The sequence below is a fragment of the Terrapene carolina genome, unplaced genomic scaffold, assembly GCF_002925995.2.
Source record: "Terrapene carolina triunguis isolate 2854851 unplaced genomic scaffold, T_m_triunguis-2.0 Scaffold85, whole genome shotgun sequence".
Lineage (NCBI taxonomy): Eukaryota > Metazoa > Chordata > Testudines > Emydidae > Terrapene > Terrapene triunguis.
In genome coordinates, this window is record NW_020664436.1 from 34,951,565 (window position 1) to 34,977,031 (window position 25,467).

At 41.6% G+C, this 25,467-nt stretch overlaps 1 protein-coding gene across 1 annotated transcript in view; it reads left to right on the plus strand.

The window, feature by feature from the left end:
• The first annotated feature begins 46 nt into the window (after window positions 1-46).
• The window catches only part of SERAC1 (serine active site containing 1), a 53,980-nt gene continuing 28,559 nt past the window's right edge, over window positions 47-25,467 (plus strand). The window contains exons 1-6 of the mRNA XM_026649734.1: window positions 47-100; window positions 11,615-11,706; window positions 13,343-13,379; window positions 13,828-13,964; window positions 15,933-16,022; window positions 17,080-17,208. Of these exons, the coding sequence (XP_026505519.1) occupies window positions 11,616-11,706; window positions 13,343-13,379; window positions 13,828-13,964; window positions 15,933-16,022; window positions 17,080-17,208 (484 nt within the window). The 5' untranslated portion in view covers window positions 47-100; window position 11,615. The remainder of the gene's footprint in view (window positions 101-11,614; window positions 11,707-13,342; window positions 13,380-13,827; window positions 13,965-15,932; window positions 16,023-17,079; window positions 17,209-25,467) is intronic.

The following is a 25,467-nucleotide window of genomic DNA, read 5'->3' on the forward strand; positions in this document are numbered from 1 at the left end:
GCTAAACGGGGATTGGGTGAGGCCCGTCTTGCGTGCTGACGACACACGGGTACGTCGTTGACAGCTGTCGGGAGCCGGGAGAGAGGCGGCAGAGGGGCAGGTAACGGGGGCCGGGGGTGAGCGAGCCTGGGGGGGCGGCGCTGTTGGCCCAGCCACGTGTGGGGAGCGACTCTGGGCCCCCCTGTGTTGGGGGGGGCTGCCTGGGGCGCTGGGGGAAGCAGGGCTGCAGGGGGGTGGGGCAGGGTAGTGTCGAGGTGTAATGAGCCAGGCCTGAAAAGAACACGAAGAGCAACTAGAAAAAAGATTAAAACAAACCGCAAACAAAAATTTAAACTGCAACGGCAGTGGGAAGGCTGCCAAACTGTCAGGGGGGCCGCTGGATGGTCACGGTGCCGAAGGCGCACTCAAGGAAGACAAGGCTGTTGTGGAGAAGCTAAATGAAGTTTTTGCAATGGGCTCCCAGGGCGATCTTGGCAGTTACAGGCCGCTAAGCCTAACTTCAGTACCAGGCAAATTGGTTGGAACTAGAACAGAATTATTCGACACATAGAAGAACATAGGATGTTGGGAGTCAACATGGCTTTTGGAAAAGGGACTCATGCCTCACCAATTTATTAGCATTCTTTGAGGGTATCAGCAGGCATGTGGACAAGAATGATGTACAGGCAATGTAGCGTAACTGAACTTTCAGAAAACCTTTGACAAGGTACCTTACCAAAGGCTCTTAAGCAAAGTAAGCTGTCGTGGGATAAGGGTAGGCCCTGGTTAAAAAGATAGGAACCAAAGGATAAGAATAAATAGTTAGTTTTCACAATAGAGAGAGAGATAAATAGCACTCTCCTTCCCCCTCACCCCGCAAGTGTCTCTGCTGGGACCAGTGCTATTCAACATTCATAAATGATCTGGAAAAGGGAGCGAACAGTGAGGTGGCAAAATTTGCAGATGATAAAAAAAATTACTAAACATAATTAAGTCCAAAGCTGATTGCAAAGAGTTACAAGGGCATCTCACAAAACTGGGTGACTGTGCAACACAATGGCAGATGAACTTCAATGTTGATAAATGCAAAATAATGCACATTGGAAAACATAATCACAACTGCATGTATAATACAAAATGTTGTGGTCCAAATTAGTTTTCACCTTTCAAGAAAGAGATCTTGAAGTCATCATGGATAGTTTTCAGAAAACGTCTGCCCAATGTGTAGAGGCAGTCAAAAAAGCGAACAGAATGTTATGAACAATTAGGATAAGGTTATTAATAAGAAGACAGAAATATAATAGTGACATTATATATATCCATGATACACCCATACCTTGAATCTTGTGTGCAGTTCTGTTTGCCCCAACTCAAAGATATATTCAAATTGGAAAAAATTCAGAGAAGAGCAACAAAAATGATGAGGACTATGGAACAACTTCCATATGAGGAGAGAGAAAAAAAGACTTGGACTGTTCAGCTTAGAAAAGAGACAGCCAAGGGGGGATCTGATAGAGGTTTATAAAATCATGAATGAGATGGAGAAAGTGAATAAGAAAGTGTTATTTACCCCTTCAAATAACACAACTAGGGGTCTCCTGATGAATTAATAGGCAGCAAGTTTAAAACAAACATAAGGAAGTATTTCTTCACACAATGCACAGTCCCAACCTGTGGAACTCATTGCCTGGGGATGTTGTGAAGGCCAAAAATATAACTGGGTTAAAAAAAATTAGATAAATTCATGGAGGATAGGTACATCAATGGCTATTAGCCAGGATGGGCAGGTACGCATTCAAAGGGCGTCCCTAAACCTCTGACTGCCAGAAGCTGGAATTGGAGGACGGGATGAATCACTCAATAATTGCTTTGTTTGTTAATTCCCTCTGAAGCACCTGGCACTTGCCACTGTTGGAAGACAAGATACTGGGCTAGATGGACCATTGCTCTGACTCTGTATAACCATTCTTATGTTAGGGATCTAGGCTGAGGAGGGTACAAAGAGGGGAGCAGGGTTCTGGGCAGGGGGAAATACAAGGGGAGACCTGGACTTTGGGAGGGGGTGGTGGGGAGCTGGAAATGCCCAAGTTTAAAGTGACCTGCAAAAAGCTATAAACCCCATCTGGCTTGTGTCTCTGTTTTGCCCCTTGGTGATGGGTAAATGGTCCCAGAAAGGACATTTTGTCCTGGTTGTTTTAAGCTCAGCCTTTTAACCAAAGGCTTGGCAGATTGCCTTGTATGGAGAAAGAGTGTCTCCGTTCAAGGCAATGTTCACTAGACATTGGCGTTAAATAGCACTTAATGAAGGCAACAAAAATGATCAGTCTTTCTAAGCACCCTGACTAAAAATCATTTCCCCTCTGAGTTGCTCAGCTTTCACTCCATTGACTCTTGTCTGCTGCTTTGCTAGTTTTCTGGCCATTGTGGAGTCTCCCAGGGTAAAATGTGAAGAAGGGGTGGGGATGAAGCATAAATAAAAATAATCTTTTAGATTTCATTAACATGTTTTAAAGAAGTAAAAAGGCATAAGATCGATTTCCCCCCCCCCCCCCTTTGCATGTTGTCTTTAAAATGTCTGGTTGTTCCCTCTGTGGTGTTGTGACATCTGGATGTTTCATAGTTATAAAATTGTCTGAGACTAATGCTTCTTCCTCCCTGCAGCCCAAGGGCATGATCCCAGAGATTCTGGAATTCTCCTGATTTCAGTGGAAAACTGTTAGGACCCCAAATAACTTTGGCAAAGGGAGTGTTGTCTTATCATAATATCATGTTTGTCCTAAATTCCAACAGTTGACAGCCCTAAACCCTGTGGTGAAAACAGGCAGAATGCTAACTACACTAGAGTAACAACTTGTTCTTCTTCTTGAAGAAGAGTTCTGTGGAGCTCAAAAGCTTCTCTCTCTCACCCACAGAAGTTCGTTCAATTAAAGATATTGCCTCACCCACCTTGGTTTTCTTGTTCTTCTGAGCTCTTACGCAGTATTGCCCCTTAGGGGACTGATACAAGGCCCACTGAAGACAAAGGAATGACATTGACTTTGGCCTTGTGTTTTAAAATGAAATTTCTGATGATTGTGGGGAACTGCAGTGTTTTCTGTTACAGATTAGTGTGCTTACTGCAATTACAGACTATGATCAAGTGGTATTATAAAAATCCTTTCTGAAAGGAGGATTAGACCATAAACTTGATCGTGTCTCCAGAGACACAATGAAAAGGCAATACCTTTCATAATGCAGTGCATCTTTTTCTTAACCTCTTAATTCTTAATAACCACTCAAGTAGCATGTTCTACCTATGGTCATAAAGAATCCATGAATGAAGAGTTTATAGATACTATCGTTGATTAGGTTGGATGTTTTTAAAAATAAAAATAGAAAACAAAAATTCCCCAAAGGGACCAGTTGTGGTGCCATTGGGTTATTTCACTGTGTGTTGTCTATTTTGTTGAGGCAGCTGGGGAATAAACATTGGACCTAACTTGAAAGTGTTCCTCTGTAAATGGAGTTATCTTCTGGAGTCCAAGGACATATTTATTTTCCTAACAGTTCTGTACTTCATCTGTTCTATATTAAATAAGTGGTAATCACTTTAAATAAACAAATCCATGTACAACATGATGGGAAGGGCCATGTATTCTCAGATTGTGAGCTTTGTTAGTCCTGCAGCTTCTTTGTTAAATGAAGAGATATAACATAGCTCTTATAAAGAAAATAATCACATCCCTGTATTGCAAAATTAGATCTTGATCCTGCAAGTACTTGCATGTGAGAAGTCCCATTGAACTAGTTACTCATGTGCATGAATATTTTTATGATCAGTGCTTTAGGGACTGATCTTGCTCCAATTGCAGTTCATGGGGAAAACTTCCATTATCTTCAATGGGAGTATTATAAAGTCCTTTGAGACCAATCTTTAAGGATATTGAACCACTGGAATTCCCATTAAAGATGATTTGCAAAGGATTTTTTTAAAAAGGGGGATTGCATCTCTTCCCCCCCCCCTGTTTTGAGTGGTTGGGGTTTTGTTTTTTCTTTTTTCTTGCTTGTTACATTTTCTAAGGTAAGGGCTGGTCTTTCCTGGTTTTAGCTGTGTCAGACGCTGTTGTGTCCAGTTCTGGTGCCAACAATTCAAGAAGGGTGTTTATAAATTGGAGAGGGTTCAGAAAAGAGGAAGGAGAATGATTGATTTAAAGGATTGTAAAACATGCCATATAATGATAGACACTAGGAGCTCAATCTATTTAGCTTATCAGTTGGAAGGTTAAGGGTTGACTTGATCACAGTCTATAAGTACCTACATGGGGAACAAATATTTCGATTGCCTGTATTATACAGGAAGTCAGACTAGATGCCACAGTGGTTCTTTCTGGCCTTAGAATCTATGAATCTGGTATTTTGCACTGTCACACTTTGAAGCTTTAACACCTGCCCTTTCAATCAACAAATGTCCTTCTTCCAAAATGTTATTTAGCCATTGAAGTTAAATAGGTGTTTAAAAGTTACCAAACAAACCAAATCCAAAAGGTTAAACAATGAAACCAAAAATCCTTTCCTCCTCTCATTTTGCTCAGTTTTCATTCTCTTGAGTCTTGTGACATCCTTTCACTAGTTCTCCAGTCAGTGTAGAAACTTGTCTGCACTGTTTCAAGCGATTGCATACTCTGGTGTTAGCGATGTTGAGAACTGTAGCCTAGACAGCGTGTCAGCTGCCAACCATCTTTTCAGCACCTTGTCAGAGGCAACTTGGAGGAGGGCATGCATAGACAAAGTGCCTTCACTCTGCCCCTTCCCCTACTAATTTAGGCTTATTTTGTGCAGGATTAGATATCACAGTGCTGAGAAATAGCCTGCTGGCTGCTGCTATCTATGCTACGGTTTAACTAAGTTGATATTAGTAATGCTAGGAAATTTTTCTAAAGTCTCCTTAGCATGGACAGGACTATAGAGTTTTTCTGGGAACAGAAAACCCAAGCTTCATTGGAGGACCTGACGGGAAGGAACCAAGTGTCTCAGGTCCAGTTGAGTGTCCCCCTCTTGGCTGCTCGCCAGACTGCTGTGAGGTTACCTAGCTGCTGGATCCTCAAGTATTTTTAGCCTTTGGAGTCTGAACAGAGCCCAGGTACACACTTGAGGTGCAGAGCTTCTATCTAGGATCCCCTCCTGAGAGCTGTGACTGCATGGGCCCCTGTGCAGCCCCCTAGAACCAGTTCAATCCTGTAGTTTAAACACACCCTCTCCCAGATCTCCACCTGAAGGTGTGAGCCTTCTGGTTTACGTCTTCAAGGACCATGTGATAAGGTGTGGCACACAACACATACAGACTTTGCACAGGACTCACAGTTCTGCTCTTTAATAGCATGAGAAATACACAGATCTTTTCAAAAATAATAAACCCTACATGTAATTCCCTGCCTCAGTTTCTTCACCACTCCAGAGTATTCTTTGGGCTTAAGTCAGAGTCCCTTGGGGCTATCTAAGGCAGGGGTTCTCAAACTGGGGGTCAGGACCCCTCAGGGGGTCATGAAGTTTTTACATAGGGGGTCACAAGCTGTCAGCCTCCACCCCAAACCCCGCTTTGCATCCAGCATTTATAATGGTGTTAAATATATAAAAACTTTTTTTTAATTTATAAGGGGGGTCGCACTCAGAGGCTTGCTGTGTGAAAGGGGTCACCAGTACAAAAGTTTGAGAACCACTGATCTAGGGTCTTTCTGTTCCAGTGCAAGGTTTATATTCTGAAACATTGGGCCTTCTCTCTCCATCATGCCTTCTCCGACCTTGGTTGGTCCATCCTTATACAAGTCTTGACCTGGTGAGACTTTTATAACCTGCTTTTGTCATCTGTCTCTTTGTCCTGCTTCAGGAACTTCCATTCTCCAGCCCCGTGCTGAGGGAAGTTGGAGAGAACTCATTTCCCAATTTGGGAACCCTTCTTATCATAACTATTGTGTGGTCAGAGTATAATTGTTAAGATTGACAACTCTCTGTTGTCGCTGGTATGGGGAAGATGTGACAGGGTCTTACAAGCAGTAGTGAAATCCCTATAGAGGTATAACAATTTTCATAGCAACAACTCCATATTATTAGAATTAGTAAATTGTACAAATAAGACTCCCCAAGTCATCATACGGAGCAACTGCCCCTTTTTTCTTGGAAGGAGTGGAACAGTATTAATCAGAAACTAACAAATACAAAAAAAAGGCACAAGCCCATTTTTATTTTTTTCCCTTTGGAGATCACTTTAAATCAACTGGAAGTTCCAGGTGCTCAACATCCCTCAAGATCAGGCCCATAAACACCTTTCTTATGGGAGCACTGTCAACGTGTGCATGCATTAGTTTGTCATTTTGAGTTAGTAAGAACTGTGGTCATATGGTGACTTAATTTGACATTTGTTTATTTAAAAGGCACTTTATATATCCAATGTAATTAGTTAATTGTTGAGCACATGTTTGATAGTACTCATTTGTTTTTTAAATGCATTTTAAGAAATTAATGTCTTCAATAATGCAGCTTACATAAGTATATGAACACAAACATCCAATGATACAGTCAACCTGTGGAACTCAGCCAGAGGATGTTGTGAAGGCCAAGACTATAACAGGGTTCAAAAAAGAACTAGATACTTTGATGGAGGGTAGGTCCCCTCCATCAATGGCTATTAGCCAGGATGGGTAGGGGTGGTATCCCTAGCCTCTGTTTGCCAGAAATTGGGAATGGGCGACAGGGTATGGATCACTTGATAATTACCTGTTCTGTTCATTTGGGGCACCTGGCATTGGCCACTGTCGGAAGACAGGATACTGTGCTAGATGGACTTTTGGTCTGACCCAGTATGGCCGTTCTTATGTTATGTTCTTTCCTATAATAAAATAATAATTCTGTGTTATTACCACAGTGTACCTAGGAACATATAATTTTTGTTTTGTTTATATTTTATGGTAACCTACCATATCTGTATTATCAATAATCCTAGGTTTGGAATCTACCTTAGTATTCTTATGGAATCCATCACTACATTGGAAGAAACATATTCCAAATATTCTGGAAAGACTCTGAACATCTATTAGGATTTGCCATAAAGTACTCAGTATTAGTTTATATTATATATTTGATTATTGCTGTGATCAAAAGTAGGAGTGGTTTTCCATTGTCTGATAATGGATTGCCGGATCTTCCCATGTATTGACTCCATTGGGTCTCTTGTCTTATTGGATCCATTTGAACCCTTTTGATTACCAATATTCAAACTGTAATGCACACAGAACAATCACACTTGTGTAAAAAGTGCCACATATATCTACCTAAAATATGAATGGCAACACATCTCTTCTGGATTCCCATCACTTTCTTGTGAAACTGTATATGAACATACTATGTAGGAACCTGTACGCAATTTTTGATATTTTTATAATATTTTGTTCATGTTTATAGTATGTACTATATACGTACTATGTAGGAACCTGTAATGGAAAGTAAGTAATGAAGTCATTCAGCCTTCAACTCATCAGTTCAAACTTCTGAACCTCAACTACTTGCCTTCCATCATCTTGTTTGAGAACTGCAACCTTAACTCTGTCTTCTGGTTTTCCAATGTTTGTGAGTGTATTTGTTCGTTTAATCCTAATATTATAAGACACATGCTGGGCAGTCAGTGAAATAAGGTAGTAACTTTAAGATAGTTTTTAATAAAGTTTTATTGACCAATATATCTCTTCTTATAAGCTTTCTATGCCAGATCTGATTCTGAGCCCCATGTAGATGATAAATACTTAATTTAGCCAAGAGCACTTTGCCTCTTCTTGAATCCATGTCTGAAAATAATAGTTAGAGTGCCCAAAACCCTAGTGTTACTTCAGACTTAGTTGGTAGAACAGTATCTTCTAATTTTTCTTGGTATTGTAATTTGCAAATGTTGAAAAAGTTATCAAGTCTTGGAGTTATTTTAATTTTAAGGAGGTTAATTCTGTCCTCCAAGTGAATATCTGCTGAGACAATGCAGTTAAATCTTGGTATCTTCCCTTACATTAGGGCAATTGGTCCCATATAAATCATATGTAGAAGGAGTAACCCTTATTCTGTAACACTTAAACCCTTTATAACCATAAAGGGGACATCTGTAGGGAGAACACAATCAACTTCCCCCAATATGTGATGCTTCTCGTGTATCTTAATTAGTGTTATATCCTGAGATTTCCGCATGAGATTTAAGACATGAAAGAGAATCTGAATACACATCTCTTATTGTTGCATCAAATACAGCCAATAATTGTCAGTGACACAGAATTTGACTGTATTGCACTTCATTTGAAGTTTTCTTCAAAATCTGTTTGAAGAATAGAGTGGAGCTGTGCAGAAGCTGCTCAAATACCAGTGCATTTCCAAGTGTAGATCTGCACAGGAGTTAACTCTGCTAGAAGCAGTATTAAATCCCTCCAATGGACTAGGGGAGGAGGGTAGTGCATGGTGATTCAGGCCCGGTGAGACAATATTATTCTTTCTCTGGAGGTAACAAGGGAACAGTATTAAATGTTAAGAGAACTGTGTACCACATTTGTACAAAAGAAGAATGGTTTGGAGCTTAAGGCATTAGACAGGGACTTAGGAGATCTTGGTTCAGTTCTCCGTTCTGACACAAACTTCCTGTGTTACTTGGGCAAGTCACTTAATCACTTTGGGCTAGATAGTGATTCCCTTACATTGAATAGCATCTAATTTCTTGAGTAGTGGCACTGACTTCAGTGGTACTACTTGAGGAGTAAGAGATAATCCTATGGGCTTGTCTACACTACCACTTAAGTCGATGTAACCCAAGTCGTTCATGGGTGTGGAAAAAGCCACTCTCCTGAGCGACATAAATTACATCGACTTAAAGCGGTGTCCACACTGCTCTCTGTCGGCAGCAGACACTCTCCCGTCGACATATCTTCTGCTTCTAGTTGAGGTGGCGTAATTATGCCGATGGGAGAGTGCTCTCCAGTCGGCATAGCCCATCTTCACCAGAAGCTGCAGCTGCGCCAATGTAGCATGGTAGTGTAGACTAGCCCTATGTAGTTGAGAAACGTGCAGTGTGGCTATCTAAGCCTCAGTTCGCCATGTGTAAATGGGGATAATGGTAGTTACATATGTCACAGCGGTGTTGTGAGGATAAACCCGTTATTATTTGAGAGTCACTCAGATACTTCAGTGACAGACTCACTGTGGTATGTTCCGTTGGCAAAACTAATTATTCAGAGCTTCCATATTCTTAAAATATGCTTTGTGGTTGTGGTGGTGACTGTATTCACATCAAATATCTATGTTGCTTCATACCTGACCTCTCTATGTAGTAGACCAGTGGTTTTCAAACTTTTTTTTCTGGGGACCCAGTTGAAGAAAATTGTTGATGCCCATGACCCAGTAGAACTGGGGATGAGGGGTTTGGGGTGTGGGAGGGGCTCAGGGCTGGGGCAGAGGGGTAGGGTGTGGGGGTGAAGGCTGTGGGCTGGGTCTGGGAATGAGGGGTTCAGGGTGTGGGAGGAGGCTCAGGGCTGGGGTAGGGAGTTGGGGTGCAGGAGGGGTCAGGGGTCTGGGCTGGGGGTGCAGACTCTAGGGTGGGGCTGGGGATGAGTGGTTTGGGGTACAAAAAGGGGTTCCAGCTTGGGGGGGGCTCAGGGCTGGGGTGGGGGTTTGGGGCATGGACTTACCTCTGGTGGCTCCCGGTCAGTGGCACCGGGATGCAGAGGCAGGCTTCCTGCCTACCCTGGCACCACGGATCACGCTGTGCCTCGGAAGCGGCCAGCAACAGGTCCAGGTCCGCGTGACTCTCGCCTGCAGCCACCGCCCCCCCCCCTCAGCCCCCATTGACCAGAAACTGGCCAATGGGAATTCAGAGCTGGTGGTCGGGGCGGGGGCAGTGCGCGCAGCCCCGTGGCCCCCCTGCCTAGAAGCCGGACCCGATGCTGGCCACTTCCAGGGTGCAGCGTGGTGTTGGAAAAGGTAGGCACTAGCCTGCCTTAGCTGGGCAGCACCGCCGATGGGACTTTTAACATCCCGGTCGACAGTGCGGACCAGAGGAAGGCGACCCAGTGCTTTACATGCTGTGATCCAGTACTGGGTCACAACCCACGGTTTGAAAAACACTGTAGTAGACTGTAGTACAGTCACAGTCCTGATAATATTCTACCTCTTCTTAATGTTGAGGGAGCTATAATTTTACACACTAGAAAATATCCTCCACCTGATAGCTACAGCTACTTTTCGCTTCTTTTCTTTTATGAGGGTAGGTGTTTCTGTAGGATTGTGCTTAGCCCCCTTAATGTGCTTGATCTTCATCAGCCCAGGCCATGACAGAACCTTAGAGCAAAGCATATGTTTATCAAGTGTAGACTTTTACCTTCTTGGATCAGGACTGAGGGTACGATTTTGGCACAGAATTATTTAGTAAATTTCACAGCAGAGGTGCAGGGAAAAACTAAGTCACAGTAAAGGGGCGAGGGGTTGAAGAGCGATCCCACCCTACCTTCAGTCCGCATTAGCGGTTCCTGTCCAACAGAGCTGGGCCCAGCTCGCTACTCTGGGTGCTGCAACCTATCACATGTGGTTGCAGCGCCACTCAGGTTTGGTACATCCACCCCTCTGTTTCCATTTACAGAGAGGCGGATGGGCCACACCGGAGTGGTATTGTGACTGTATGTGTAGCTAAGTTGCAGTGCTAATCAAATTTGACCAATTCGCTCTTCCATTTCCATCTGCAAAAGAGCAGAGGGGCCAAACCTGAGTGGTGTTGCAACACCCAGAACCAGGACCTGGACTGAGCCCCACAGGACAGGAGCTGGTACTGCAGAGTGAGTGCAGTGTGGGCTCCTCACAGACTCTATTCAGATTCATGATTACTGTGAACATTGTGACCTCCATGTGAAAATTATAGCCTTAATCATAACCTTTTAACAGCAGAAGACTTCTGACAGTTTCTGTGAAATACATCTTTCAAAGATGTAAATGTTTATTTGTTGTTGAAAGCCCCATCAAGCGGATGGTTGTATAAACAAAATCAATTCTAAACATTAAGAACAATGAGATTACTACGAATTGGTGGTTGAAAAGCATGTATGATGCAGAGTAATGTCTTTATGGAGCTGTGGAAATATATGATACACCTCTACCCCGATATAACGCGACCCGATATAACACGAATTTGAATATAACGCGGTAAAGCAGCGCTCTGGGTGGGGCAAGGCTGCGCGCTCCGGCGGATTAAAGCAATTTCGATATAATGCGGTTTCAGCTATAATACGGTAAGATTTTTTGGCTCCCGAGGACAGCGTTATAGCGGGGTAGAGGTGTACTTAATGAATAGCTACTAAGATGCAGCAATGGAGACATACTAGAGGAGAGAGGTAATTTGAAAAATATGCACAGTAAAATCAACTGTAACATACAGTTTTATAAAGCACTGTGTTAAACTTTTATCATTGAAGTGTAAGCTACCAAATGCAGTAATTTATGGATTTCTTAGGTTCTAGCTGTCTGTCACTTTAGTGTTCAATATAAATGAGTAATGCTTTTCTGCTCTTGAGGGGAAAAGACACAGAAATTTGCTGCAGGTTTTTAATTATATTACCTAAATTAATAATTTTTGTTTGTACATCTACAGAATGTCGTTGTCTGCTTATTGTGTATTTTGCTGCAGAAGAATAGGAACTTCTCGTCCAACCACAAAAAGTGATCTGCCGTGGAAAGATATCAGTAAGTGCAATTCTGTAAATATTAGCCCGATGAGGTCATAAAAATGACTGTGTTGCTACAATAAGCTGTGTATTTACATTATGAATTGGACTTCACAAGATGATATTGGAAAGGTCTACATACCATTTGTAACCCCAAAATACTTGGAGATGATATGTTCATGTTTTCAGTCTCTCTCCCATCCCTCCAGTGTATTGCCATCACTCACCTTGTCAAACAGAGTTGTCATTTAAAATATCATTATTATGCTTCAGTGTCAACACTTCATTGACATGAGTGGCGTAGCTAGCATTGCTCAGATAGATAGCTCTGCACTGGTTAAGCTTTATTCATATCACAAAGGACTAGCTTCACAACCGTAAAGGCTAGAAACTTAATTTATTTGAAAAAAAAAAAAAGAAAACAAAAGATTTTTAGAGCAGTCTCCAAAAAATTACCATCTAATTAAGCTTCCATAAATTGACCTCATTCAATGTCTGTTTTTTCACCCTTAGAACCATAGGAACAAACTTATCCTGAGATTCTTAAAGCAAGGGGCAACATTTGAGTAAACGTAGCTCCTGGGTTCTTTTCCTTCCTGCCTGCTGGCAGTAGGCCTACCACCCTTCTTTCTTACTCTCTACCTTCCTTCTGCTTTCCCTCTCTAGAAGGAGAGCCCTCTGGATTCCTAATCTCTCTGCCCCAGCATCGAAGACTGGATTCTTCCATTCTTGATAGATAGCAGACTTTGTGTTTCATGCCTGTTTTACCTTCCCTGTCAGTAACTTTTCCAGCATGTAGCTGCTTCTCGTTTTCATGCCAGAAATCTTTGAGAAGCCTGCTCCATGCTACTTCCCTGCAAGGACAGAACCTGGTGGAGTGGGAGGTGGGGCAAGTCTCCAAAGGCAGTTTATTCTTGACAGGATGAGATATGTCCTATTGGGATTCGCTCCTCCCAGTAGTAACAGATCCTCTCCATTGGCTCCTCTGGAATCCAAAAACAGGCTCACCTTGTCCAGGTATAAAATGCCTAAGGATTGGCCAGTGTCCTTAGAATTAAAGTGTAAAGCACTATAAGTTCCAGGTACTGTGTCAGCTGTCCTGTTTAGATGAATGAGATTTGACTGAATTCCTGTAAAGAAAATCTATTAGAGAGACCTTTGCAAGACTTGACAGATAAGAGCATGTATCTTCCTGTATTTACCCCCACACACTAGAGATCTCAATGAAATTATTTATTTAAAGGAGGAACCTTCTTCATAGTTTATGGCAACAGTTCAGTAGTAGCCATATTGTTGATCACCTGCTACTGAGCTTATGAATGTCACCAGCAAGAGAGAATAATACTGAAGAGAAGACAAATATACTGTCAGTAATAAATGATTTATTAGCTTATTTAGCTTTGAGAGCAGGGAATTTTGTAATTTAAAACTAGAGGGGAAGAATGTAGAAAATAGAATCTATCAATAGTTTTCAACTACTGAAAAGATGGAGTCAAAAACAGAAAAATGAGTATGAAAAGCCTGCTCTATTCCTCTTTACAATTTTTATCATCTTTGATGTACAGTATCCAGAACTGATCAAATGCCTTAACTTTTTAATAACAATTTGTATGCACACAGTTTGTTTGACCGTGGGTGTTTTTTATTTGTTTAAGGAAAATTTTCAAAATTAACTGGATCACTTATTCTCGGGTAAGTTGTAACTAACAATTACCCATCTAATTTATATCTTTTATTTATATCTGAAGTTATGTCACTTCCCAAAAAAAGGATGTTGCTAAGGTATCTTTAAACATGAAATACCTTAAGTTTTAAATGATAACTGAACATCTTTGCATATTTTAAACTACTGTCCATTAAGATCTCTTCTCTTTCTTTGCCCTGATTATTTGAGACACTATACTGGCCCGTGCAACATGTCAAACACTTGATTACAAAGAAGATCAAATGTGTATATTGTATTTGATAAAATATATTCTCTATAGAGCAAATAATGATTTACCATAAAACAGTTTTCAACCTATATTTGCCTTCTTCATTCTTTGCATTTGTATTTTTAGATGATATGGTGGTCCCTTCTGGCTTTAAACTCTATGACTAATACAGTATTTATATTCCATTTTCTTTTCTTTTTTTTAAGAGGTTTTGTATTTATTACATATGAAGTTCTGGCCCTAAAGAAGTTACTGACACTCGATACTCAAGCTGTACAGCAAGAGAAACTGAAGTCCTATATTTATATAAATACAGTTTCTTTAGATCCCAGTGAATGTCAAGGTAAGCTATGTAAGATTGTGTGCTGAGAGACAGAACTAAGAGAGCAGCTTTTCAAACAATGAGTGAGACACTGGGATGGTAAAAGAGGACTAAAAAGAATTTGGTCATGCTGCATGGTCCCGTAATAAATATAGTGTGAGATTTTCTATTGTGCCGCTAAGAAGCATAGCACAGAACTTGTAGCCCACTGTGGGAGAGAGATAAAGTGACATTAAACCACCCTTGTGCACTTCTGATCCTAGGCTGCTACATGGCCCCCTGGCATAATGTAGACAGCCCTTGGAGCCTGTCTAAATTACAGCAGCCTCCCAGGGCTGCCTGGAATCTCCACAGCCCTGCATGCTGCAGTCCCACCCTTGGCAGATCCCCTCCCACCCCAGCATGTCCCCTTCACCCGGGGCTACAAAGGGGTCATTGGAGGTGGCAGCCTCACTGCTGTTTTTGACAGTGCTTGCACCTGGGGATTCCTGTCCCATCTGGGTACAGAGCTTTTAGGGCTCTTATATGCCTCTCTGGCCCTTTTACATGGCACACAGGGGCTGGAGTGGGAATGAGGATCTCGACAGTAATAAATGCAATTGTCGGTGCTGAATACTGTTCAGCTGTGCTGTCTTGCATTGCATAAGGTATGCATTCAATTTTCCCTCTTCCAGAGGCAATAGTAAAGACGATTATCTATTCAGTCTCCTTCCTTTATTTTTTTGAGCATCATCTGACACACATGTATAACTGCTGATCACTTAAACTGACATTGTTTCATGGACCCTTGAGAACAGCCATGTTATTATTCTTATTAGGAAATGGAATTGGAGTTGTTTCATCTCTTGTATAACCTAAGTGTTAGAGTGCTGATCTAATCTTGTAACAAAACCACTTCTATGCTTTTATTGTACCTTATCCATATTATTTGGCCTCAGAGTTTAAGTGGCTCAGAAAATGATTGTTATCTCATAAATAAAAAGCACTATGAAGTTATTATAATTCTTTAATATAGAAAATATGTTAGCTGAGCTTTTTATCTTCTTGAATGTAATTTGCAAAAAAAAAAAATTATTAAAAAAACCTAAAACCCTGTGGTCCTTTAAGTAAAGCATCTTTCTAACTGAAAAGTTGGGCAACTGCTTCAGAACTTAACAGGCTGTTTAAATAAATACAATTTTAGACTGGTAAAGCTTTCTCTCTCCCTCTGCACACATTGGTTTTATCCTTTTACATTTTAAATGGTGAACATGAATGGTGTCATTGTAGATGTAGAGATTGACGTTCTTAATCTCAGTCCATAGAAATACTGCATAACAGACTAGGAAGAATTTCCTTTTTCTATTAGTTCACATATAGTAGTACGAGAGGCAAAATAATATGGACCTACTATATAAAAGGGAATATAAAACTAAATGTTTTAGATACAGCAACACTGACATGCAAGCAGCTCTTGGTTGGAGGTTGGTAATAAACAACACAAATCATTCAGCGTGCCAGTTTGTGTGTAGAGAAGCTTTGGTAACAAATCCCTACTTTTGTGAAAAGCACTGGAAGGTCTTTAATGTCCAGGCAGAGACAATTGGACCTCAACTCCTCATCTGAAAGACCCACACACAATAAAATGCCTACTTTGAAAGGAGAAAGGGTTAAGTTTAATTCTGCTGTAACTTGAATTTATGGTTTCATGGAAACTGGTTATTTCAAAGCTGAGCCTGAGACCTTAAGCCACTCCTCCAGTTTAAAGAAAAAAAAAGTGACAGTCTTTTGTCCTATTTATATGTGCATTAATTTTTCTTTTGACATCAGTGGGAAGCACACCTATGTAAAGAGAATAACCTAGAATACAAAAGAGAGAAATGTGCAATATTCTCCCATAGTAACTGTTTGAAGAGTTTTTTTTTTTTAAATCTTTGATTGTCGGTTCCTGGGCATAATACTACAACATTTCCCTTATCAACCTTGAATAAGCCTATAATATTTTCATAGGAATCACATACAAGGCAAGAAAAGAACTTCATAAAGTAGTGAGGAAAATACTCGAAACTGAAGCTAAAATTCTCCGGAGACCTTTTGATGGTAGGTATTAAGAGTGGAAATGTTGGCTTGTCTGTGATTAATATTCATGTTTAGAAAAGTACAAATTTATTACCTTTAGAAAATAGAAGCATGTTTCTTATGTATCTGATACTAGTTTGTAGTTATAATATTCCTACATGTTTGTAATATTTCATGCCACTTTTACAAACAGGGTGTTTAAAGGAAAGTTATATGCATTATATTTTGATAACAAATGTTAGACAAATGCTAGGACAGAATACTGCATCCTCTTTCAGAAGAGATTTGAAGCTTAAAACTTTTGTGATGCCAAAAGCATTGTTTGGTGAAGAAGTCCTGGAAGATTTTTCATTTTAGGAACTAGGTGTGAGTGTGTGACACTCTTCATCAGGATTGTTGTTAGTGTTAATTGAAAGGAACGCAACCTCTTTGTAATAGTTGTGTGTGTGTGTGTGTGTGTGTTAGAGCACAGGACTTGGTGACAGGACTTAAAGGTTCAATTCCTGATTCTGCCATCAGCTTGATATGACATGTTGGGCAAATAACTTTCTATCTGCCCTCATTTACCCATCTGTTAAATGGGTATAATATGTACCTCACAGAAGTGTTGTGAGTGTCGTTCAGTAGATTAAGGCCCAGATCCTTAGAGTTGCTGATCATCTCCAACTCCCACTGAAGCCAGTGGCAGTTATGGTTGGTAAGCACTATACAGGATCAGTTCTTAAATATAAATAAAGCATTTTGAGATCCTCAGTTTAAAGGCTCTATATAAGTATAAAATATAAAAAGATGAGGTGAAATCCTGGCCCTATTAAATTAAATGAAAACAAACTCCCACTGATTTCAGTAGGATCAGGATTTTGGCCATGGTCTTCTGAAGATTATGTTGCTTCCATTTTATTGGTCTGTTACCAGTTTTTTGATATTGTAGCACCTATTAAATGATTGCTCCATAAATGGTTATTAAGTCATATTAATAATCCAGGAAATAGTATTTTTGGTTGGTAAATAAGAAGGTGACTATGAAAGAAAAATGCTTATTAATTTTAACATTATATTTATGTGATTTTTGGTAAAGAATATTTCAGTACGTTTACAGAAGATCATGAACGTGCCTTGTGGGTCCTCTTGAAGAGAAGTCAATCAGAAGACAGAATCGTTCGACTGCAGGCAGTGCAGCAACTGGCAGAGAACGGTCACTGGCATGGTAATGTATGCTGTGACAACCTAACCAATCTTTGAAACATGACGAGATCTCATTTAACTGCTCTATGTTCATTGGCAAATACTAACATGAAAAGGGGCTGGTAGCCAAAGGAGAAGGCAAATATTCTTTTTTGAAAATGGTTTTCAAATTTTTTTATTTAAATTTTAATTTATTGCTGATTAAAGGCACCCATATGCACAAAACAGCGCATGTGTGACTGCAGTGCAGGCTTCCCCATGCTGCCCCACCCATGTGCCTCAATCTTGACCTCATCTAGACAAGAGAAGGTAGCTTAGTTTCTGTATCTTTTAGTTCTTTGACCTTTGTGTTGGGACTACCAACAAGATTGCCTGTTGCGGTGGCAGCTTGCTGATGTCCATTTGTCCACTAGGGACAGGACTGAGGCTATCAAACACAATTCCTGAAGACCACTTAAAAGCTATTGGATAGTAACAACTATGGGTTACTATCAGTTTGGTCTAGATTTGATGTGGCAGCCTGGAGGTGAAAGATTTTTCATGCTATTATCATCCTAAAACATTCATTCTACCCTAAAGTATTTTTTTAATGTCTGTGTTTGCTCAGAAAGAAGTAGAAACCTCCCCCACACTTAGGTAAGAGAACTTTTCTTTAAGGCCAATTTAGCTTCATATTCCTGTATTATAAGTTATAGCTTCCAGCTATTTATAATAAATGCTGACATTCTTTTATGTTAAAGGAGCTTTTGCTTCTTGTGTTTACCCTTTTCAGAATAAAAACTCAGTTTTGTTATTTAGATTCTTTACAGTATGTTTATACTTAGAAAATCCCAGGGTTCCTGTTCTTATTTTTTCAGAGCTCAATTTCTGGCAAATGTGGTAGAATTGCTTGGCAGGTATCCGTGTATTCTTTGCCATGGTAGCAGTGCTAAAACATATGTTTCTATCCTTCACTTCTGCACTCCAAAATCTTTCTCTTAGTGGTAGAATTTTGGGAGCTCTGAGGTTTTTTTAGAACACTTATGGCCATGGAAGCTAATCCTGTACGTCCAGATATATTGGGGGATAGCAAGGGAAGCGTCATACTATTATCAGGTGCAGGTACAGCATATAGTACTCCTGAGAAAATGTGCTTTCTGATTTTTTGCTGGGGAGCTAGAGGAACATACACTTGCTTATGTTGTTAGTACATTTAGTTCTACCAGGGCCACAGATACAGAAACAATGTCAAAGCTCAAGTACAGGGAAGAATCTAGCCCATGACCTCCAGGCCAATCAGGTATCTCTTTTTCAGCACTTAGGCTGACAGCGCAAAGCAAAGTTAATTAGCTGAGAATGCCAAACAGAGTGAGATTATGAACAGTTTATCAAATAAAGTAGGATAGCCATTTTACTTAAAATCTTATATTAAGTGCAGCATCCTTTTCCAATCTTCTCTTGTTGATTCATTTCTCTCTGTGTAGAAGATGCACTTTAAAAGGATTCTAAATAATACTACTGAGGAAAGACTGGAACAGCACTTAAAATCAATTACTAAAGTGTCCAGTCTGTAGAGCTGTCATGCATAGTCCCAGAGATGGTTGCGTTTCAGCAAAGGATGCACTGGGTGACTTTATTTTCATTTCTATTTTAACATTTTTTAATAATAAAATGTTAAGATTGCATCTTGACTTAATCCCTTGTTTTCATTCACTCATAATTTTTTCCCCCATAAATTCTCCTTTTGGGACTGTTACTGTCTTTCTGATCAGAGCCCAAAGCTCAACTTTACTTTTAAAGTTTGAAGATCTGTTCAGCTGTTTTTGAGTTGTGTGAACAGGGAATATAATATACTTGCTCCTGAATTCTTTTTATATGTAAGGGTGTCCAAAAATTGCAGGCCACTATCTTCTTGTGGAAACCACAACTTCTAACACATACTGTAAATTTTTATAGTTGCTACAAATTTGAGTAGTGTTGGGACCCCAGGCACCAACTTGCAATGCCACTTGTTCATGAGGTCGCAATGCCAATGACTCAAATTTCGCCCAGCCTCCCCTTAGTCATGACAGAGTGGTGCCCTGGCCAAATTTGAGTGAGAGGCGCTGGAACTTGGTGCACTCAAATTTGGCTCTGCACCAAAATTATAACTTTAAAAAACCGTGGCTGCAACTTTTGAACCAAAAATCACCACTTTCTTACAGCCTTATTTATACATATATAACTCAAAAATTGCTGAATGTTAAAATGTCAAACCTCACTTGTGGTTCTATGTCTGAATGACAAACAGATGTTTGGTAAGTTTGGAAAACAAAATAGAATAAAAAAAAGTAAGTAAATAAAGATTCACTTTCACATATGCACATTATTATATTAGCAAATGTACAAGTGGTACAATAAAGATGGAAAAAAGTTCAAAATACAAAATATAAAGTCTGGAAATAAAACAGAGGTGTGTGTCAGAAAAAAGAAAAATGTCAGAAGGGCTTATGTAAGCATCACGCCTAGTATAGCCATTCAGTAACTTTGGGGTCAGAAGTATGAGTCTGGAAAGTCCTCCTGATAGACCATCACAAGATAGCAATCATTTGCTCCAACCCCTCAGACAGAGACAAACACCTACAAGATCTTTATCAAGCATTCTTAAAACTACAATACCCACCTGGGGAAGTGAGGAAAGAGATTGACAGAGCAAGACGGGTACCCAGAAATCACCTACTACAGGACAGGCCCAACAAGGACAATAACAGAACACCACTGGCCATCACATACAGCCCCCAGCTAAAACCTCTCCATCGCATTATCCACGATCTACAACCTATCCTGGAAAATGATCCCTCACTCTCACAGACCTTGGGAGGTAGGCCAGTCCTCGCTTACAGACAACCTCCCAACCTGAAGCAAATACTCACCAGCATCTACACACCACACCACAGAAACACCAACCCAGGAACCAATCCCTGTAGCAAACCTCGTTGCCTACTCTGTCCCCATATCTACTCTGGCAACACCATCAGAGGACCCAACCACATCAGCCACACCATCAAGGGCTCATTCACCTGCACATCTACTAATGTTATATATGTCATCATGTGCCAGCAATGCCCCTTTGCCATGTACATTGGCCAAACCGGACAGTCCCTCCGCAAAAGAATAAATGGACACAAATCGGACATCAGGAATGGTAACATACAAAAGCCAGTAAGTGAACACTTCAATCTCCCTGGTCATTCTATTACAGATTTAAAAGTCATTATCATTGAACAAAAATCTTCAGAAACAGACTTCAAAGAGAAACAGCAGAACTAAAATTCATTTGCAAATTTAACACCATTAATCTGGGCTTGAATAGGGACTGGGAGTGACTGGCTCATTACAGAAGCAGCTTTTCCTCTCCTGGAATTGACACCTCCTCATCTATTATTGGGAGTGGACTACATCCACCCTGATTGAATTGGCCCTGTCAACACTGGTTCTCCACTTGCGAAGTAACTCCCTGCTCTCCATGTGTCAGTATATAATGCCTGCATCTGTAACTTTCACTCTATGCATCTGAAGAAGTGAGGATTTTACCCACAAAAGCTTATGCCCAAATAAATCTGTTAGTCTTTAAGGTGCCACCAGACTCCTTGTTGTTTTTATTCAGTAGGCGTGCGTCTGCAACTACGTAGAGGGCTGTCCCTGAGTCTCCTGGTGTAGTCATTTGCCACACACCTCACCAGCCCACATCTGAAATGGTTGAGCTTGCAACAGAGGTGGTGTGGCATGGCAGCTCAAAGCCAGGCAGACCCTCATCAAACTGAGAAATGAGGAAGGAGTTTCTTACAGAGGGAGCAGCATGTTCCCATTTTGCTTGCCACAGTGTGATAACCATGGACATGGTCAGTAACATAGTCCAGATTAGTCTTCTACTAATGAGACAGTGGCAAGGCGCCTCCTATATATCTTTGAAAATTGGCAGTTGTGGTATCTCCGGGATTTTGTCAAGGAGATTCTTTGCTGCACTATAACACTTGATGTTAGGAGGCAGGATATTAGAAAGGACCGGTAACCAATCGGTGTTTGTTGGTCTCATAGTCCTGTTATTATTCTTATCATTTGATTCAATTGTACATAAGCTAGCTTTGTGTGGAGAGGGTTTAACCACTCAGAAGCACAGTATTCTCCATCGGAGTAGTAGAGAGCTAACCGTGTCTGCACATTAGCACCCCAAGTTATGCTTGCAAGTTTATATAAAAGGCCCTTTCTGCTCTTAATCTTCTGAGCTACCTTGGTGAGGTGGTCCTTATAGGCAAGTGTGCAAGTTAAATTTACTCCTAGATATACTGGCTTTGGATATTGTGCTAATCGTTCTCCATTCAAGAAGATGTTGAGTTCTCATGAAGCATTAGTGTAATTGAGATGAAAGCATGATGATACTGATGTCAAAGATATTACCTTGATGTGTTGTTAGGTCTACAGAAAAAATGCTTTGAAACAGAAAATTACAAGCGATGCTGGAAAATAAATTGAGCACTTGGAGGATCCAGAAGAACCTATACCCTCAGGAATCTGTTCTTGCCACAACTTTTTTGAACATTGAAAATCCTCCAATCTCTGCCTACCTTCAAGAAACAGAAACTTCAAAAAGGTTGAGGACAACCTGAACCAAGACATGGCAGCCATAAGTGGCTATTGCAAGAAGTGGAGATTGAGCCCAGTGTGTCAAAGACAGTGTCATGCTGCTTTCATCTCAATATGAAAAGTAAACAATATATCTTTGAGTGATAATGAGGAAGGATGTTGTGGTAGTTGGGACACTAGCTTGGGACTTGGGAGATTTTCGTTCAGTTCACTGTTCCATCAGACTTCCTGTGGGACCTTGGATTTTTACAATGCAAATGATCTCTCCCTGCAACTTCTGATACGAATGAATAGCCCATTGAATTCATGCATGTCTGGTGTCATGCTGTCTGGAATGGCTCACAACTGTGAGTACCTACCTCAGGGTAGACTGTCAAAAGCAGAGCAGACACTCCAAACTGGTCCCACTATGTTCTATAATTAGATTTCACTAACCCAGGGATCTCAAACTCAATTCACCACGAGGGCCACATGAGGACTAGTACATTGGCCCGAGGGCCGCATCACTGGCACCTTTTCATAAAAAGATACAAAAGGCCCCCCCGCCCCCGGCCCCACACCTACTCCATCCTTTCCATGAGGCTTTGCCCCTGCCCTGCCTCTTCCCATTCCAATCCCCTCGCCAAAGTCCCCACCCCAACTCCGCCCCCTCCCTGCCCCTATTCCAACCCCTTCCCCAAATCCCTGCCCCTGTCCCACCTCTTCTCCGCCTCCTCCCCTGAATGCGCAGCTCCCCGCTTCTCCCCGCTCCCTGGCGGCGGGAAGCGCCTGGAGGTAGGCCGAGGAGTGGGGAGCTGAACTCCCAAGATATTGCAATAGTCTTATACTGGAGTCACAGACAGTCCCCTTAAACACTCCAGTCAATTTTGCCACCCAGACAAGATGGACTATGTGATAATTGGTCACTTACACCAAAAATCATAAAATATTCAGGTTACACCCAATCCCAAGAGACCTGTTGCTTATGCAGGTCGATTTGCATTCCAGATCTTACACCGGAGACACTGCTGATAGCCAATTCTATAGTAAATAACTAAAGTTTTATTAACTAAGAAAAAGAAATGAGTTATTGAGAGGTTAAAGCAGATACAAATATATGTACAGGTGAATCACAGTCTATAATTTCAAAAGGTAGCAGAGATGTAGTGTTCTGCCAGTTTCCCAAAAGTTTTTCACGGCTACCCAGAATAACTCTGGGGATCTCTGCCTCCTTGTTTGCCTTATTAAATCCAAAAAGCCCATAAATTAAGAATTTTTCCTTGTGTCCATATTTCTTGCTTCTTCTCACAGAAATGAAACTGACAGCAAGAGTTCCCGTCCAGATTTCTTCTTCATGGTGGTGAGGGGGAGGAATGCACTTACCAAAGTCTTTGATCTCACACACAATGACCATTTACTTTCCATGTGCAGGAATTAGCACTTTCCTGTTAAAGTTCTTCATTTGTATTACAAAAGACTTCTTTCTCATTTGATGGGTTACTTAGTTACAGGGCTGACACTTGGCTTATCAGTGTTATACCTTGTTTGTGGTGTTGGCCTCTTTCCTTTGTCTGGATAAAACCTGTTATCAATTCGCTTGACATGGTTTAAACATATTTTAGTTATAATTTCAGCATATCTTCATAGTCCTTTGTGGGTTGGCCTTACATACATCACACAAAAATATTAATGATCAGTCAGTTATTAGTTTTCCAATGATGTATTACGTGACACTTTTTAGATACAGAATATAACAGTAGTGAGTTTCGATACATTGAGCTGACCAGAAACTCACTAGTAGATACCAGGAAGCCCCTTGCCTTCTCGCATAGGGATGCTTTTAGGGTCACGGCTGGTTAAGAAACATCAGTGGTTCAGCTCTCTCCCTCATTGCACTCAGTATTTTATCCTTTTCTTGATAGTCGTGTAGATAGACAATCACATCTTTTGGTCTGGTGCCTACTGGGGACCTGGGGAATAGGGATTTGTGAGCCCTTTCAGTATAAATGCAATCTTTATTGCTCAGTTTTAATTTGTAATGGAAAATATCGTCCAATGTGTCCAGCAGGTTTCTCGCTTCAGTTTCCTCTGGAATAACTTTTATCCTTGTATTATTCTTGCATTCTCAGTTCTCCGTGTCCTACAGCTTTAATTCTATTTCTTTTTCTCAATTATTTGGATTCTTTCATCTAGATTAGTAATGTTGTCCAGTTGCTCATTTAATCCTGTTTTTGCATCTAATATTTTCCCTTTCATCTCAATTTCATTTTTTGTATCCTTAATGGAACTTTTCTCTCAATTCCTTATTCATCTTTTTGGTATCTAACAGCATGTCCTTCAGTTCAGCCTTAGTGACTGTTGCTTCTCTACCACCTCCATAGTTTATTTGAGGGAGGGCAGTTACTGTCTTTTGTGGCTATCTTTGTTTTGGGGGATTTTTATCTTTGTATTACAGGATTTTTTCTTTCCCAGATAACTAAATCTTCTTGTCTTTCCCTCTTGATTGTTGGACCTCTCTCAACATGGCTGCTGCCACACTTCCCTTTTGCTTGTCTGTCCTTTCCAAAATGGCAACTGTCTAGCTTCCGCCCCCAGCCACACTAGTACAGGTTTAATTAATTTTTAAAAAATCTCATTGCACTCACTCACTCTCTCCTCACAAAATAATGAGGGTCTAGTTCAACATCTTCAATCTTGCAGAGTCATTTTTAATATGTTCTGTAGGATGATGGCACTGGATTTTGTTGCTGGATTTTCTCCCCCAGAGGCTGCTTTCTGGGACTGGGATCTGGCAGCTCTCTTCAGCATTTTATTTTCTTTCTAAAACTGGCTCCAAGGATGGTTATTCATATTTAGGGCACAGATCTGTGGGTTCAGGGTGGATTGGTTTTTTTGTTTTTTTTTTATCTTCTTAAATTGCTTTGATTTTATCCCCCTCTATTGCAGAGAGCTGGATTAAGCCATCATCTTGTTTACTGGCTTTGACTAGATGTTTTCTAAAAGATATGCTGTAGTTTAGTAAATGAGGTAGAGGATTATAGGAAGAGAGAGGACTGTTTCATGGTTAAGGCAGTTGAATGCCGCCCTAAAGAATTCCTGTGTCACAGAGTGCCTACGTGATGCTAGGCAAGTTGTCAGGGCCGGCTTTAGGCCGATTCGGCTGAATCGGGCCCCGCGCTAAGAGGGCCCCGCGCCACAGCTCTCCACCCCGCCCCCAGCTCACTTCTCCCTCCTCCCCTCCCCTGAACACTCCGCCCCCTGCTCCTCCCCCTCCCCTGCTTCACGCGAATCAGAGGTTCGCAGGAAGTCTGAAAAGAAGCAGGGGCGGGCAGGCAGGCAGGCAGCACCAGGTAAGCTGGGGTGGTGGGGGGCGCGAGAAGGGCTCCGGGGAGGTGCGGCGCGGCCCAGTCCAGCCCCGGCCGAGCAGCTCACTCCGGCCCCGGTTCCAGCCGAGTGCGCTGGCCCGGCCCCGGCCGAGCACCCCCGGCCTCAGCGGCTCTGGCCCGGCCCGGCCCGGCTCGGCTCCAGCCTGGCCCCCACGGCTTGGCCCAGCCCAGCCCACTCGGCTCGGCTCCGGCCCGGCCCCCATGGCTCAGCTCCGGCCTGGCCCGGCCCCCACGGCTCAGCTCCGGCCTGGCCCGGCCCCCACGGCTCGGCCCAGCCCGGCCCCCGCGGCTCGGCTCAGCTCGGCTCCAGCCCG